Source organism: Xenia sp. Carnegie-2017, unplaced genomic scaffold, assembly GCF_021976095.1.
Source record: "Xenia sp. Carnegie-2017 unplaced genomic scaffold, XeniaSp_v1 HiC_scaffold_6, whole genome shotgun sequence".
NCBI lineage: Eukaryota > Metazoa > Cnidaria > Anthozoa > Malacalcyonacea > Xeniidae > Xenia > Xenia sp. Carnegie-2017.
This window is the reverse complement of record NW_025813526.1, coordinates 15954993-15971371: the sequence shown is the minus strand read 5'-3', so window position 1 is coordinate 15971371 and position 16379 is coordinate 15954993. Positions and strand designations below refer to the sequence as shown.

At 31.5% G+C, this 16379-nt stretch overlaps 1 protein-coding gene across 1 annotated transcript; it reads left to right on the top strand.

Annotated features, from left to right (window-relative positions):
• Positions 1–2041: 2041 nt before the first annotated feature.
• Positions 2042–13222, top strand: LOC124457177 (ficolin-1-like). The gene is made up of 4 exons (XM_047007461.1): positions 2042–2105; positions 11292–11669; positions 12200–12388; positions 13212–13222. Exons 1-4 carry the CDS (start codon positions 2042–2044, stop codon positions 13220–13222), a joined length of 642 nt encoding a protein of 213 aa, XP_046863417.1.
• The last annotated feature ends 3157 nt before the right edge of the window (positions 13223–16379 follow it).

The following is a 16379-nucleotide window of genomic DNA, read 5'->3' as shown; positions in this document are numbered from 1 at the left end:
TTTTCCAAACAAATTGGAAAAAAGTATCAACAAAAGACAATGTTTGTGAAGCTATAGCTCTTTTAAAGACATTTGTAGACGATGATCCATCCAAGGAGTTGCTACTTTTTATGCAAGATGAAACTGAAAAATTACGAAAGCTTGAAATTGAAATGACAAAGCTTTCTTAACTTTATATCTACATTAAATGGTGCGTATTATTTACCAACACCAAATTTTCAATTCGAACAAAATTTCCACGCATCAGCTAATTTTCAGCATTATCAATTACCAACACAATTCATTCGGCAGCCACTCTAAACTACAGCATTACTCATTCCGACAATAATCTCAGACAATACCAATCATATAAGTTATGTGAATAAAAATGACATATTACATTTATTATGCTCTGAATCACATGCAATGTTTAATTACTTCATATATTTTAGTTCGGTTTTAAGAGAGATTTCAAATGATAAAGATGATCTTTTCTTGTTAGTTACAATAGCTTTATGTTGCTATATTATCAAATTTCATGAATATGTTACATTAAACCGACTATATATGAAGGTAGTTCTGAATACTTTGACAACATCTTTGTCTAAATTAAAAAAAAACTTTTATCTTTCCTTTCTTGCATATATTAGCCTGTTTATTGTTTATGTATCTCAGTACGTATAGAAAACTAATGTACAAAACAAATATTTTATTAAGGTATCTATTCTTGGCAGAAAGTACAGAAGTTTTCTTATGGTTATGGAACATGACTGCAAATAAACATCATATTTTTCAGTTTCACTTCAGTCAATAGCACATGATCTAACGCTTGACATGGCAAAAGAGAAGATTTATTGGCGAGTTTCAAACGGAAATGTTTTTTCTTGTGATTACTACTCCCATAATGTAATTGATTTTGGAACTTCAGGAGGTCCCATGGCAGTATTTGGGGATTTCATTTATATCATGACTAGTGTCGGACAAAGTGTCGTTAGTGTCCATAACACAACAGATCAACGTACGAGACGTAAATTTTTTCTTCTTCTAAACAACGGTTATCTTGATTTGGCTGTAGCTATACACGGTATCATTCCTGACTCAAACGGTAGTTAAATTTTTACTTATTTCACATGATAATGTAAGACTTGCAAAAACTCCCACGCTAATGTACATAAAATAAAAAGACGTTAAAAAGTTCAAAGGTACATTGCCTTAGTAAACGGTTGTTTTTCCTTCCAAAATTATAGAAAATTTGATAAACATTAAGTTCAAAGAGCAAAGTGTCGAATTTGGACGTTTTTGCCGTTTGTCTATTCTTGCCAAACTTCTTGTGTGTTAAATTTAACTCTTTATTGTTTCTTACATCATTTCAATAATCACTCTGGCTTGTAATCAGTCCTAAATAAGAAAAAAATTCATGAAAATTGATTGAAAGTCAAAAACGTCCAATTTGAGCATGTTGTGCAGTGAGCTTGATGTTTATCAAATTTTCTAAAGTTCCAGCATATTGCAAAGTAGAGTTTAAACTTTTACATCTTTAGATTAAAATAGATTGAAACTTTTCATTTACTTTGTGTAAGCAGTTCAAATTGAGGCAATTACGAAGTACTCTCATGGTTTGCGAGATTAATTTTTGATTCATTTTACTTTTAAATAAAAAAGACAAGGCAATGCCAAAATACATGAGCTTTGACACATTTTGTGAGAAATATTGATGAATTGATAATTTTCTGAACATTTTTCAATTATCTAACCTCTTTAGATACATCCTATTTTAGTATCCCAAACAGCCAGCAAATTTGTTCATACTCTGTAAAGTTTCAAGGTTTATTTAATTGTTTTGTTTTTACGATATTCATGAACACCAAAGATACCAACATTACATAGCAAACTTGCTAGCTGGGTACGTCATAGTGGATACTGAGTGACAAATTGTGTTCTTTGAGGAAGAATATGTTTCGTTTAAAATCTCTGGTTGATATTATTTTTAATTTTATTAATATTTATAGCGACAAGCACATTTCGCTTTCCTTTATGTGGACCCTACACATACTATCGTAAAATGAATGGAACATTGAACTGCACGTGTATGAAAGGATACCCAGGAGAATGTAACTCTTGCCAAGGTATGGCTGTATTAGTGTCTTCTTCAAGATCTTTAATCACGGATCATGAATAAAGAGCATCTCTGTGCAGTTTTAAAACTTTGTTCTTTGTTGAGAATCTGAAGAATTCTCTGTGTTGCTATTGTGCAAGGAATTTGCTACATGTACATTTTACATGAAACCACAGCAATAAAGCTCACAGCCACACATACAAGTTCATCATTATTAATACAATCAAGCAGGAAATCAGTAATAAATTTATGAAAAGCTTCAATACACTTAAAACTACCTCAGCACACTAAATTGGAAGTATGTGGTTCTCTAAATGATATAGCATATGTTAAATATTTGTAAACGTAGATCGTCTAGGTTGATATAGTCTGAGAAGGACTGTTTTTTTTGTTGTTGACTGACGTTTCGACAACCTTAGTGGTAGACATCTTCAGAGTCATATGTTAACATCAACACATTTTGATTTTCTCTATATAAGGGAGGGGGTAGGTTTAGGCTTAGGGTTAGGGCTAACACTCGTCCTGCCGTTAGCAATCTAGCTATGGCCCTGCTAACCTAGATACACTATATTAAATAGTTTTGACTTCATGATGGGTTGGTTTCTTGAACTAGGAATTCTGTAAATCCAAACTATAAGAAGCATTTTGACCGACAAGTTTCCAGACCTCCTAGAATGAGCGCACCTAAAAAATATTACATAAATTTCTTAAGCCAATGATATTGTAGCTTTATAAACTTATTCCAAGAAATGACAAGTATGGGTAGTGTCCAATTAGTCATTAGGCTATGTAGGCTGAAGCTAACAGGCCCGCATTTTAAAGAATGCTGTTCTATTTAAACATAGTTTTTACTCTGCCATTCTGGATGAGCTAAATGTTCAAAATTTCAATCATATATGCTTTGTTAGACTTGCTCTTATTGTTTAAACCATTGAAAAAACATTTGAAATAAAAACATCCGAAATCATTGCTAAATGGTGAAACAGACTACAATGTTGAGTTTGCAAAGATCGTTATTTAATTCTTGCGTACTAGTTTTATTAAAGAGAGAAATAAAATAATAAGCAGATGGCTGGTTGGTCACTCTAAGACACTTACGGTCATAATGTTAATTTAGAGAAGCTATATACAGCAATATATGTCCTTTATCTAATTCTCTTATTTTCTCTATGATGATTAAAAGATACTGCTTAAAGGATTTTACCAAGAAAAACCTTTAACTGTTATCCTCTACCCTCCAATGAGCTAACCGATTTATAGAAAGCTGTAAAAGTCACTTAAATTTTTCCTCTTTGATAAACGTAGATCGTATGTCACTTTTGTAGAACTTAATATTTTTGTGAACTTTGCAAATGAGAATAAAGATGCATCTAAGATAATCCATGATGAACATTCTCTTGAAACTTTTAAAATAAAAAAATTCAAACTTTTAATTGCCGAGCTACAAACTTCTGCCTATTCACTCTCAGTGTGAAAGATATTGAAAAGTTATATAGTTAATAAAGATTGTCAATTATTTGCAGCTAAAGATGAAATGTTAATGGCTTAAAGACAAAAATTGTCTTATCGCCAAAAATAGTTTAACATATTCCGCTAATATTAATGTGGTACAAAATTTGGCCAATCTGAAAAAATGCTAGTGTATCTTGGTTCATAATTAAAGATGTCAACGCAATAAAGAACTAAAATGTAGGGAGTGGTCACTTTAATACCAAAAATTATCGAGAGTTATGTTTGGTAATAGTCATTGCCCGAGTAAATGTGTCAAAAATGAAACCTTAGATGAAGCTTCCACAAACTTATATAAATTTAAAAGACCTGCCTTTAAGCAATAATTAAATGCCATACCTTCTTAGCCATTCCTATTTACATAACTTCTTTGTCGGTCACTACCTACTGCTGAGCACATTAGGTCACAAAACATGAATATTCACGCATATATAGAAACATAATACTTTGTCGGCGGAAGACGGGATTGTTTAGCTTAATTAAAACAGTTCATAACGCGTAACTGAAAGAATCAACGGCATTTCTTAATGATTTGAAAATTGTCCTTGAATAAGAATCAGCACAATGGGAGTTATTCAAGTGATGTTTACCTATCGCGGAGTCACATGAAACTAAATTACTTTTCTTACAATCACGTTCTGTTTGTTGTCTTGAGGGACCGTTCCATTTTATTGAAGTTGGTACATGCTGTTTGATCCTATCACCCAACCTTTGCTCTACCTATTAGCGAGCATCACACTCACATTTATATTCATAAATTTCATTGCCTAAAAGTGTGTCGGTAGAGACTTTTTGGTGGGTGGTAGAATAGTTTTCGAAAATATAAAGATAACATTGATCGCAAAAAACAAATTATTCATAACATTCTTAGTTTTCCTTTCAATATCATCAGAAACCTTACCCATCCATGGAAGTTTGATCAACACAGGGCACTTAGCTCGTCCAAAATGCCTGTTCTGCTCATTTTTTGTGGATGAGAAAAGATTATGAAGCATTTATTCCGGATATCCATTTGAGAGAAACATCTTTTTCAATGAGTTGAGATCACCCTCAATGAACTCCTCCGATGACAGTCTAAGCGTTCAATTTATTAATCACTTCACTAAAGAAATTTTCTCTCTGTGTGAAGAAAAACAGTCAAAGCGTGTGTACAAAGCCGAAAAAGTTGCCTTGCGATTAATGCTTGTGAGGAATTGACCATTGCGTTTATGGACAAGAACATCCAAAAACGCTAACTGACAATTTGATTCATGTTCAAGCCTTTTGGACCAGCTATGTGCCCTGTGTTTATCAAACTTCCATGGATGGGTAAAGCTTCTGATGATATTGAAAGGGAAACTAAAAATATCATTGATAATTTGTTTTTTGCGAGCAATGTTATCTTTATATTTTTGAAAAGAACTATTCTACCACCCACCCAAAAAAGTCTCTAAAAAACTTTTAAGCAATATAATTTATGAATGTAAATGTGAGTGTAATGCTCGCTATGTAGGTAGAACGTCTCAAAGGTTAGGTGATAGGATCAAACAGCATGTACCAAATTCAATCAAAAATGGAATGGTGCCCTCAAGACAACAAACAGAACGTGTTTGTAAGAAAAGTAATTTAGTTTCACGTGACTCCGCGATAGGTAAACATCACTTGAATAACTCCCATTTGCTGATTCTTGTTTAGACGACAATTTTAGAATCATTAGAAAATGCCGTTGATTCTTTCAGTTACGCGTTATGGAGGATGTTTTAATTAAGCTAACCAATCCCGTCCTCTGCCGACAAAAAGATTATGTTTTTAATTTATCTTTGTTTTGAGCGTCATCTCCCCTTTTGGAGATGACGTACACTCTTTCTTGGTAGTAAAAATACCGATACATTGTAAATTTTCATTTAGTAGAGGTTGACACCTGAGGATTAGTCTGTGGAAATGCATCGTGTCATTTAATTTAGAACTATTGGGTTAGTGCTCTTTATTTAAAACAGTTCTTTTAAGATTTATCAACTTATAATATTGGAATATTTATATGTACATGCAACCTAGAATACTTTTGATTTGATATTTCTATAGATCGCAATATCTATATGCTTCTTTTTTTATCAGTTGTCAACTCTGTCAACCCTATTTTATGACTTCCCATAAAAAGATTACATAAGACTAGAGAAAAAGGGAGGCCCATTGACCATATTTTCCGTGGAGGAATGTGATAATCCTTATATTATCAGTTTTGTTACGATAGTTTACATTCATTACAGCTTTTTGAAGCTGTAGGCTGTAGCTTATGAGGCTACATTAATTTTTTTTTTCATATTTTAAAGACTATCTCTAAATTCACATTGCGGTGTAACTTTATGTCTTGTAATGGCATGCTGTCTATCTTAAAAATTCATTTCTAAATTCGTTTTTTATTGACTGATAAGGTTTAGCAAAAGCCATACCTAGTGAGCATTAGAAACGTATTTCTGAATAATTAAAAGACAGTTATTTAAAAAATACGATAAAGATTCCCACGTTCTAAACGAAGTGTCTATGTGAACAATTTACTGTTTACTGTTTATTTTTTGCTTGTTTCAACAAGTTATGGGGCGGTGTTGCCATATGGCAATAAAATCAAATGATTGAATTGAAAACCAATGGGGAAAATTTGCAGGTTAAAGGGTTAAGACCTGATTTATATTACATAAAGGAATAAGGACTGGTCTAAATATAATTTTTTTAGACTCATGAAAGTAAAATAGTGTCTAATTGTCCAAAACTTTTTGATTTTGTACTTATGCAAATTTTTTTTATCAATTTTTTTTTTACTATTTTAAATCATTAATTTCGCCCAAGAAGATTTTACAATTGGTCGGCTTTTACAACATGGTCAAAATTTAGCAGTTTCTTGCAGTTACTTACGTATACAAGATTTCTCGTTTGTTTCTCGATTTCTCGAAACAGTAAAATTTGTTTAGATATTTGCTACCTTTTTGCCTTCCCTGATATATGTTCACTTTACAATGAAAACATGACCAGAACATTTAATTTAAATATGCAAATGCATACAATTAAAACGACACTATAATATGTACAGTACAGCAGGTGGTAAAGTGCCTAATCATCATGCTTTAAGTTAAGAGTGGCACCAGATGAGTCCATGGGATTATAGTCTCCATGTGAGGACCTTCGGTACTCCCTCCACATCGGGGAAAAAGAGACAACTTGCTAAACAAAGAAAATGACTTGAAAACTCCCAAAGTCAGTGTTTGTTTTTTTTGAGTGTCGGCACTCAACATTATTCTATCTATAAATGTCTTTACGCTGTTTACCAGACTTTTTAATCCCAAAAAGAATTAGTTTTCTGATGCATACTTATGTTCTGATACTGCGAATCGCAATGAGTAATTCTTTATTTCAAAACAAACTTTAAATTTTGCACTTGCAACGTCAGTACTAAGTAGTCTGATCGAAGACATCAGTCTAATTGCTTGGATCTTAAATATATTCTAAACCTGTCACTTCAGAGCAAAATTCAAGTAGTTTTTGATGAGACTTCAAAAGTGGGGGATTGCGAAGACGAGATTCGAGAATGTGTGACTGTTTTGTATCAAAAAGTTACCGGAGAAATGTTTTATTAATAAGTTAGTTAGGGTATCTTTAATAAATAGTAAACATAGTTGACGTTTACGTCATTCAATGACTCAACAATAAATCTCCTCATTAAAACTTGCAACGTTTAAGCCCTCGCTTGAAGAAAACCCAAAAACAGCAAAAGTATCCTAAAGCATTTTATCTGTTTCTATTTTTCTCCACTATATAAAGATTCATGACTTTTGTTCTTTCTTGTTTAATTTTTTATGCTCTCTTCAATCTATATCATTTACCTTCCTTATATTTTTTTCCCTTGATCAACTTGGATGCATGCATATCATTAGTATCCCATATTAAGTTAAACACTACATCTCTTCCCTTTAATTACTTTGATTGTTTTTCTTTATGTAATTTATATGACGACGTCTTCGTATATTGTGTATATTGTATCTCTACTAGTTATTCGATTATTAATCTGCCTTTTCTTCATTTGCTTGTTTGGACGTTCGTCTCTTTGCAAGCCATTGTCTGGTTATTTTTACCTTGCTAAATGTTGTCTTCATGCGTTCTTCGATTTTTTCTCTTTGATTTTGCTTTACGTCTCACTCACAAAGACGGTTCCCTTTCATTTTTGCTTTCCCATCAACATTATAGTTTAAATGCAAACACATAGCCGTGGACACACTATTGTCCCATAACGCCTGAATATACTATAGTTGTCTATTTCTAAGGTTTCACAAAGCATATAATCTGGAATTATAACAATTATTTTTGGTGTAACAATCCATAGTTTGTTGTTTGCCATGTTTTGCATTTTTTCAGCATAAATAAATACAAAAAAATTAATGGAACGAAGAATTTCATAAAATATGGTGCTCAGAATTAACATAAATGTCCGATTTAAAATGTTGCTGTAAAATGGGGACAACACGTTCCAGATTATTCAAAAAATATTCTTCTTAAAGGAGAAATAATCTACAATATTTGAAATGAGTTTAAGGGCTTATTTTCATTTTATTCCAGTTTGAAAACTTTAAATTTTTTGCTCGAAACACTGGTAAAGCCATCCATAGCTTTCTGGTTGAAGCTTGCCTGAACAGCTGATTTTTGCGAAAATTCATTAAAAATGTTTTTAAAACTGCAGAACCTGAATCTTACGTCGTATTCAACATCAAGTATCCCTAACTTACGTTATAAAAATTGCGTTAATCCATGGCGAAAGACATCAAATTATTTATATTTTAATGGTGAACTACTAAAAACTGTGGGTCATTGAAAGTGGAAATAAGAGAACTTGCACTTTAAATTACTCATTCTACTTATCATTCGTGTTATATTCTGTGCCAACTAAGTCATAATTTCAGTTTTTTTAATCTTCAAAAAGGTATTTCCTTCGAGATTTCGAAGCTGAATAATCTTGTGAACGCTTTTTGGTGCAAGTTAATAAGCAAAATTAGAATAACGTGAAAGAGCATTATCTTGTGAATTATTAAAATTGGCATTTCTGCAGAATCAAAATGACATATTGACTATTTGTGCAACAGTAAGGTCAGTTTCTGACGTAGTTACTTGCTATATATGATGAAAATCACTCAATTAAGCTTATAGTGCTTAATGATGTATGCATCAAATGGAATTAATACGATGGTCAGTTACTCAGGGGAAGCAACACAAGCTTTAGATAAAGTCATTACGCCGGGTTCAAAGGAAACACATCCTATTTCTAACAGAACCACGTACTGGCAAGGATAACGCGTTAAGTCTTTTGGAGAAAATGATAATGAGTTAGAGAGAGAAAGTGATCGTTTTTTAGATTTGATTTATTATTCTCTTAGATCTTCCAATTAGAAGTATCCCAATATTTCAGATACGGACATATATATGGATGTGCGAACAGTGTCTGCATAGTGCTCAAGCACTTTCAATTATATCATAATCTTCTTTATTACGACTTATTTATGATTTACTGGTGAAAAAAGTAAGGACTTATTTGTGTGGTTAGTTTACGTATGTTAGATTATCACTTTGCTGACTTACACTAAAGTCACTCTAATTAGTTACTTTCATGATTTATACATAAAAATGTAGTAATATGAGCTACCTTTGTCAGAAATAGCCTAGAAAAGTCCCTTATTCATGAAAGTACTTCATGTTCTTATATTTTTAACAACTTACTAGAAAGTTAAATATCATATTGTCTTAGTAAGGTGGAAACCAAAGCTTTGGATGTGTTGATAAATTTTGCTCTTCAAACAATTTTGATCGTACGTTTACTTGTGAATTATTTTCTACCGCATGAATTTGTAAGGATTATTTAGGGACTCTGTCAGATGATAAACCTCATGTTATCATTGTAGAACTAATTGCTTTAACTGTCCAATCTTTATTAAGTAGGTGTAGCTTCTCCACATCATCTGCTGTTAGTTCATTTTTTTTATTTTATTCATAGTACAAAGAAATCATTGTCCAAAGTTATTTTAATGAAAGAAATTGCACAATTTCTATCAGGAGTCTGGTGTGGATGAATTAGTTAAAGTATTTCCTGGCACCCTAACATCCGATTTTTATGAATTCACTGCAAACCAGTGTACACTGCTGCAAGGTTGGCAAGTGTAAAGTAGATACCAACAATACCAACAAGTTTATTGAAATTAACTAAGGCAATCACTATGGCATAATTTTAATAGCTTTTTACACACATCTGATAAGGAGTATTGTCATTGGTACGGGTCTTTGATTTTACTGTCAAATGTATTAGCTTCATTCATATATTCATTATTTCATGCAGACAACCTTTGCTATTTCTTTGTTTGCTATTATAATTAAAACTAACGAACGAACAAGAATAAAGACCGCATAGTTGATGAGCCACAAAAATTAACCACTTGGCTAAATTGAAAGGTTTTACTGCAACACATTTTGGTACAATTTGGTAATATTAATTTTACAAATTTGGCGTCAGTTTAATGGCAAGCTTATTTATATTACGTCAGAAGGAAAAAAAGTTTTTTTCAGTACCTTTGTAAATAGACATGATTCTCCACATAATTTTATTGTAACTATTTTTTTAAAGTTTTAAACATGAAAAATTATGTTTATTTAGTCATATTATAAATAGAATAATTATAAAACTTGTTATTAAAGTTAAAAATTAAAAAAGCATATAAATAAAGTTATTATAATATTAAATTTTATAACATCTATACGCCTAAGCGGCTATGATGAAAACCTACAACAAATCGTATCCCCCCGCCCCCCATCTAAACAAATTAGGACTAATTTTTTTCATTACTAACATTAATTGTACATAAAACAAACATTTGCAAGAGAAAATTTTCACCCATTATTCTGAAGTTTTTACTTAAAGGGTTAATTAAATACAAAGTCTTATAATGATTCTGTAAATGTCGACAAGATCAATGAATTTTTGTTACATTTAAGTATGTGTAATAGCAATTAAAAAATTAATTTGAAACCAGGTCTTACAGCTAATTATTTGCTTTTTCTTTAACTGCACATAAGATCATTTTTAAAACAGCAAATCAATTACATTATTTTTTAAAACATTATAATAAATGCAAAACATCCACAAACGCTTTTTCTGCAAGCTTATCCTCAACTAAAGAAAGATTTATTAAACTCGAAACCAGTTTATTGTAATGCTTATTTGCTTAATTGACAAAAAAGTAAATTGCCACTAAAGATCAGCAGAAATATGCTCTTTAAAACATGAAAACCGTGTTTTTAAAGCCAAAAGTCGTTCACTTAACCTTACATAACGTAAGACTTAGCGAGCATTCATAAAATATCAAAAATTTAGAGTTATTCTATTCAAAAGCCTTATAAGTCATAAAACATTTTGCAAGCTTCAACGAAAAAAAATCCTCTGAAAAGGTTACTATAAATGTTCTTTAAAATACAGTGGTCAATTTTTAATCCAAACCAGTTCTCGTTTTCCCTTAGCTTCGATATTAATTTTATGAACAGCTTTAAACTGCTAGGCAGTTGAATGAAACTCACAATCATGTGACCAACGAAAAATTTTTTTTTCATGTTTTGAATGCATTTAACGTGCGAAAAAGAAAACATGTAAACTTTTTTAAATAGTGAATATGTTTTTTCCTAGCAAAAAGTTGCTCATGGCTTTACAAGAAAGGTAAAAGAAAAAGCGGAATCTGCAACATTGATCCGGACAATCAAGGCAGTTTTAATGTATGGTGTGACATGAACACATCTGGAGGTGGCTGGACCGTGTTTCAACGTCGTCTTGATGGTAGTGTTGATTTCTACAGAGGATGGCAAGATTACAAAAATGGCTTTGGAAATCTAACATCAGAGTTTTGGCTTGGATTAGATAAAATAAACAGACTTACATCTAGAAAACACAAAAAACTCCGGGTTGACATGGAAGACTTTAAAGGAAACACAGCATACGCCGAATATGACTTCTTTTCTGTTGCAAGTGAAAGGCAGAAATACAAGTTGGACCTTGGAACATATTCAGGTACAAAATGCTGATAGGTATCCAGTAGTCGAAGGAAATTAAGGAAAAAAAGTTTTGTGAGTTTTAAACTTTACCGATCCTTCCTAAAGTATATCTTTTCTCCAGACTTTAAACTTTTTTGTTGTTTTCAGTTTATCATTCAACACTTCAAGTTATTTTGCTTGTAATATTACGAAAAATTTCACTCATTTCTTAGTTGATCAGAAATTTTTGGATTGAAGCAAAAGGCTGAAATTTATCTCCATACCACTTCAAACCAAAACAATATTGTCAAATGTTAATCTTTTTAAAAAAATAAAGCGCTTGCAACAGTGTTACAAAAAAATTAGATTTTTAAGGTTTTACGAATCAAAATACAATTTCTTAAATTCACTCCCATAGTAACTAGTAAATAATACTTTCAAATGATTGTCTATTTGTATCAGACATTTGCAAAGTGCTTTACAACTCAATGTTTTGCATAAGTAATATACATTTTAGACTCAACTTAATCTTTATGATGACCTGAATTATTCTGTTCAAATTTTTAGGAACTGCCGGTGATTCGTTGAGCTACCACAAAGGAATGGAATTTTCAACAAAAGACTCTGACAACGATAAATACTCTGGAGACTGTGCAAGTATATATGATGGAGCATGGTGGTATAAAAGATGTCGTTTTTGTAATTTAAACGGGATCTATTATCATAGTCTACAGTCCTCTCGTGGTTATTGCATCAGTTGGCATACGCAGTTTTGGATCTTAAAATTCACAGCCATGAAAATACGACCTTGTTAATTTTTTCTTTAAGTAGTGCAACTGGCTTCTTATTTTTTTTTTGCTTTTAAAAATTTAATGCATGTGTACAAAATAGAACTAGGATTCACGCATGAATAAATACTCAGAACTTAATGATGTGCAAAAAATATTCCGCTTGAAAGGTTTCATTTTGAATACTAACTTTATCGTCAAATTAATAATTAATAGAGTGGCATACCTTACAATCTTTGAGTGCAAGCTATTATAAAAATTTTTAGTTGTTGTATGTAGTTGTTATAATTTGTAATACCTTCTGTTCAACAAAATACAAATAGTTTGTTGTCACAGTTCTTCATTTTCTTCAATTAAATTTAGCACTTGACATTTTCTGTTGTGGGGAAACAAGCATGAAAAATGCGTCACTGCGTCATGTGGACGGTAAAAAGCTTGTTTTAGTATGTTTCATGCAAATACTTTAATTTTTTTATTAAACATTATAATTTACCTGTAGTAAAAATTGCATGCAGAACATAAAAAACGTCTTCCACGAATGTAATGTAAATCTGCAAGTATCGAAGAAGTATTAGTGGAGAATATTGAACTTACATCGGATTATTAGTTAAATTCTTATCTACAAGAACGTTATGATATTTATTGATTATGTTATTCTTATAAAATCACTGAGCACATACTTACTCACACTAACTTATGAGCAAGTTTTATTATCTGCATAGCTGTTGCTGTCTTGACCATTATTATCTTGGTTATTCTTTATATCTTAGACATTCTCTGGACCGTTTTAGAACTGTCTTGACAAGTATTAATTTATTTGTGTATTTTAAACAGTGTACAATACAAGGGTTATTTGTTAAATAATTTGTCGTTGCCTACATTTTTATTAAGATGGCTTTAAATCTACATAGTACTATGTCTTTGAAAAATGTGATGTAATAAGCTTTCCTATTGTTGTATACTAGAACGGAAGGAGAAATTATTTACTGATATATAAAATAGACAGTTATTTTAAATAATGACAACTTATCACATTAAATGGAAATGTGTTTATATTTTGGTCTTTACTTATCTTTAAGAAAAGATTTGAAATGTTGACATTTATATGCGAGTTATATAGGTCTATATATAAGTCTGCGAGTTTTGAATTGTCATTGGTAAATTTAATAGTTTACGTATTTTGAAATTGGTCAGTCAAAAATTGGTGCAATATTGCGCTTACTGATGAATGAATTTACAAAGGAAGATGGAGGTACCAAAATATGGAATCATGTCATTGAATATAATTGATGACTTGATCTTTGTACACAACCCTCTCTTTGCTTTACTTTCGCTATCTAGACAGGCTATACAGGTCACATGCCCAGGAGTACAAGGACAGTTTGTGAAAGAAACATGGCAAATGGTTTGGTATGATTTTTTGTTATAGTTTAATACGCGCCTTGTAGATTTTGTTACTCTAATTTAATTTTATATTATTGTTCCTTGAAATCGACATTACAATAGTTATATATTCACACATCAGAGGAAATTACATTTTGTAACGATATAAAGAAAATCTTAACATACTATTTAAAATTCCCATTTTGACTTTATTATCGCTTGATTTGAGACAGGTCAAAATTTGAATAATTTCACGAGTTGTTTCTAGTTAGAGCAATAAGTACATATTTGGCAAAGTGAAAAAAAATTACTTTTTCATACATTCATCCCACCTCAAAATTGAGCTTAGAACGTTTAATTTGACAGAATTCAATGTAAAACCACGAAATTGTTTTGCCAGAACCGAAGGCGGCTCTATTTTAGGCTCAACACAAGTAGACTAATCGAAACAAGTAGTTTTGAAAACCAAGTTCAGCACCTTTGCACAAAGAGGGTCTACGCATGGTGAGAAAATCTTTACGAGAGACTCTATATATCTTTTTATTAAATGTTTCTCTTTTTATAACAACCAGAAATAACCAGCTGCTTTGCTCCAATAATAATTGCAAGACAAAATAGCATAATGCAATGTCCGAAATTTAGTGCTTTTAATGAGATTTCATGCTGTTATTTGAAAGTAAAGCAATTGAGCAAAGTTTTTTTCCTAGCAAGACAGTCTTCAATAATATACAATACCAAACGCTGCATTGCACAATGGAATAATTTAAATACACTTTTTAGTATACATACTGTATTAAAATTGAACAGTTAGACAAACATCATTAAATTCCTCACAGCGCAAAATATACAAAACTAAGTAAAATTGTTCCTGTGTTTGCAATCTTTTGTTCTTCTACTTTTTTGCATTATAACATAGTGGTTGGTAGTATAACACGACTTCACGTGGCCACCTACAAAAACCGTTGAAATTTTAACGTATAAGTAATGTGCAAACTGAACATTAAAACGATACTATTTTGCTTCCGGTACAATAAAAAGTTTCAACTTTAATAATATTTCTGCATCCAATAACCACACATGTTAACGGCAATTTGTAAAATTACATAAAATTGGGAGAGGACTAAAGTTTTTTTAGCAAATACAACCGCAAATAATAGCGTATATATGTGGTTGTCAAAATAAAGGGGAGAAAAAATTGTCATTCGGCGAGCCCACATCTTTCCGCTGACGTTCACAGCCAATTGCTACTCAACAGTGAAGTGACTTCTTTTGCTGAAACTGCTGCTCGATTGCAGGCTCGCTGAAATGAGTAAATTACTGATAAAAAACGCGCAAATTTCGTATTTCTTTGCTAAATATCTTGACTTCTACTTCTTTTTAAGTTTCCTTACTCTGAACAAGTCTTCCTTCTCAATACACCATATTTATTCATTCGACCGCCACAGGTTTTAAGGGCTTTGCCGTTTCAGGCATGACACCTATGTCAGTTTGTTTACTTTTGCTAGTTCGTTTCCTGTTTTATTTTTAATTAAGAGTAAATAAAGGACTCAAAAACTACAGAACCTGAAGACAAAACACGCGCACAGACACGCACACAGACAAAACACTCACGAGAATTTAAAGAGGCATGGTAAAACAAAGACAACAACACAATAAACAGATATATTGACATCCCCATCATCTATTCACAACTAAAGACAAAACCAAAACAACAAACTAATAACACAACGACTAAAATAAAACACTTGAGTTTCATTAACGCAATCCATACACCGAAACCGTGACATCGCATCTTATACCATCCAATAATACGAGCTCAACTACTAACCAACCAATCAGACGCTGCAAACGCCTACAAAATCTTTGTAAATAATATATTGTTACATTCTGACGAAGGCTCGAAGCACCGAGCTGAAAGCTTATTAAAAAATTTCAAAATAAAAATCCAGAGAATCCTTAATATTATCATAACATGCCTGAGTTACCAATTTTATATATATATATATATATATATATATATATATATATATATATATATATATATATATATATATATATATATATAGGAAGTTTATAATTTATGATTTTCCGTATAAAACAGTGCTCGATGCCCGAGAGCAGAGCGTAAATGTTGGTAAGGAGAGAAAATACACAAAACTACAATTTCATCCCGACAAGCCTGTTTCGTGATTGCTCACTCTCAGGGAATCCCTGAAGAGTGAGCAATTGTATATATATATATATATATATATATATATATATATATATATATATATAAGGAGAAGAAAATACACAAAACTACAATTTCATCCCAGGGATGAAATTGTAGTGTATTTTCTTCTCCTTACCAATATTTACGCTCTGCTCTCGGGCATCGAGCACTGTTTTATACGGAAAATCATAAATTATAAACTTCCTATATATATATATATATATATATAAATCAAATTTAAAATTTCCATCACGTGACCAATTTACCATCAATTTTGATTCCGTCAAGTAAAAATTTTCTTATAACCAAGATAAATAAAGTAAGTACAACTATCATAGTTTTTAAAGTTTATGGGACCATTTCT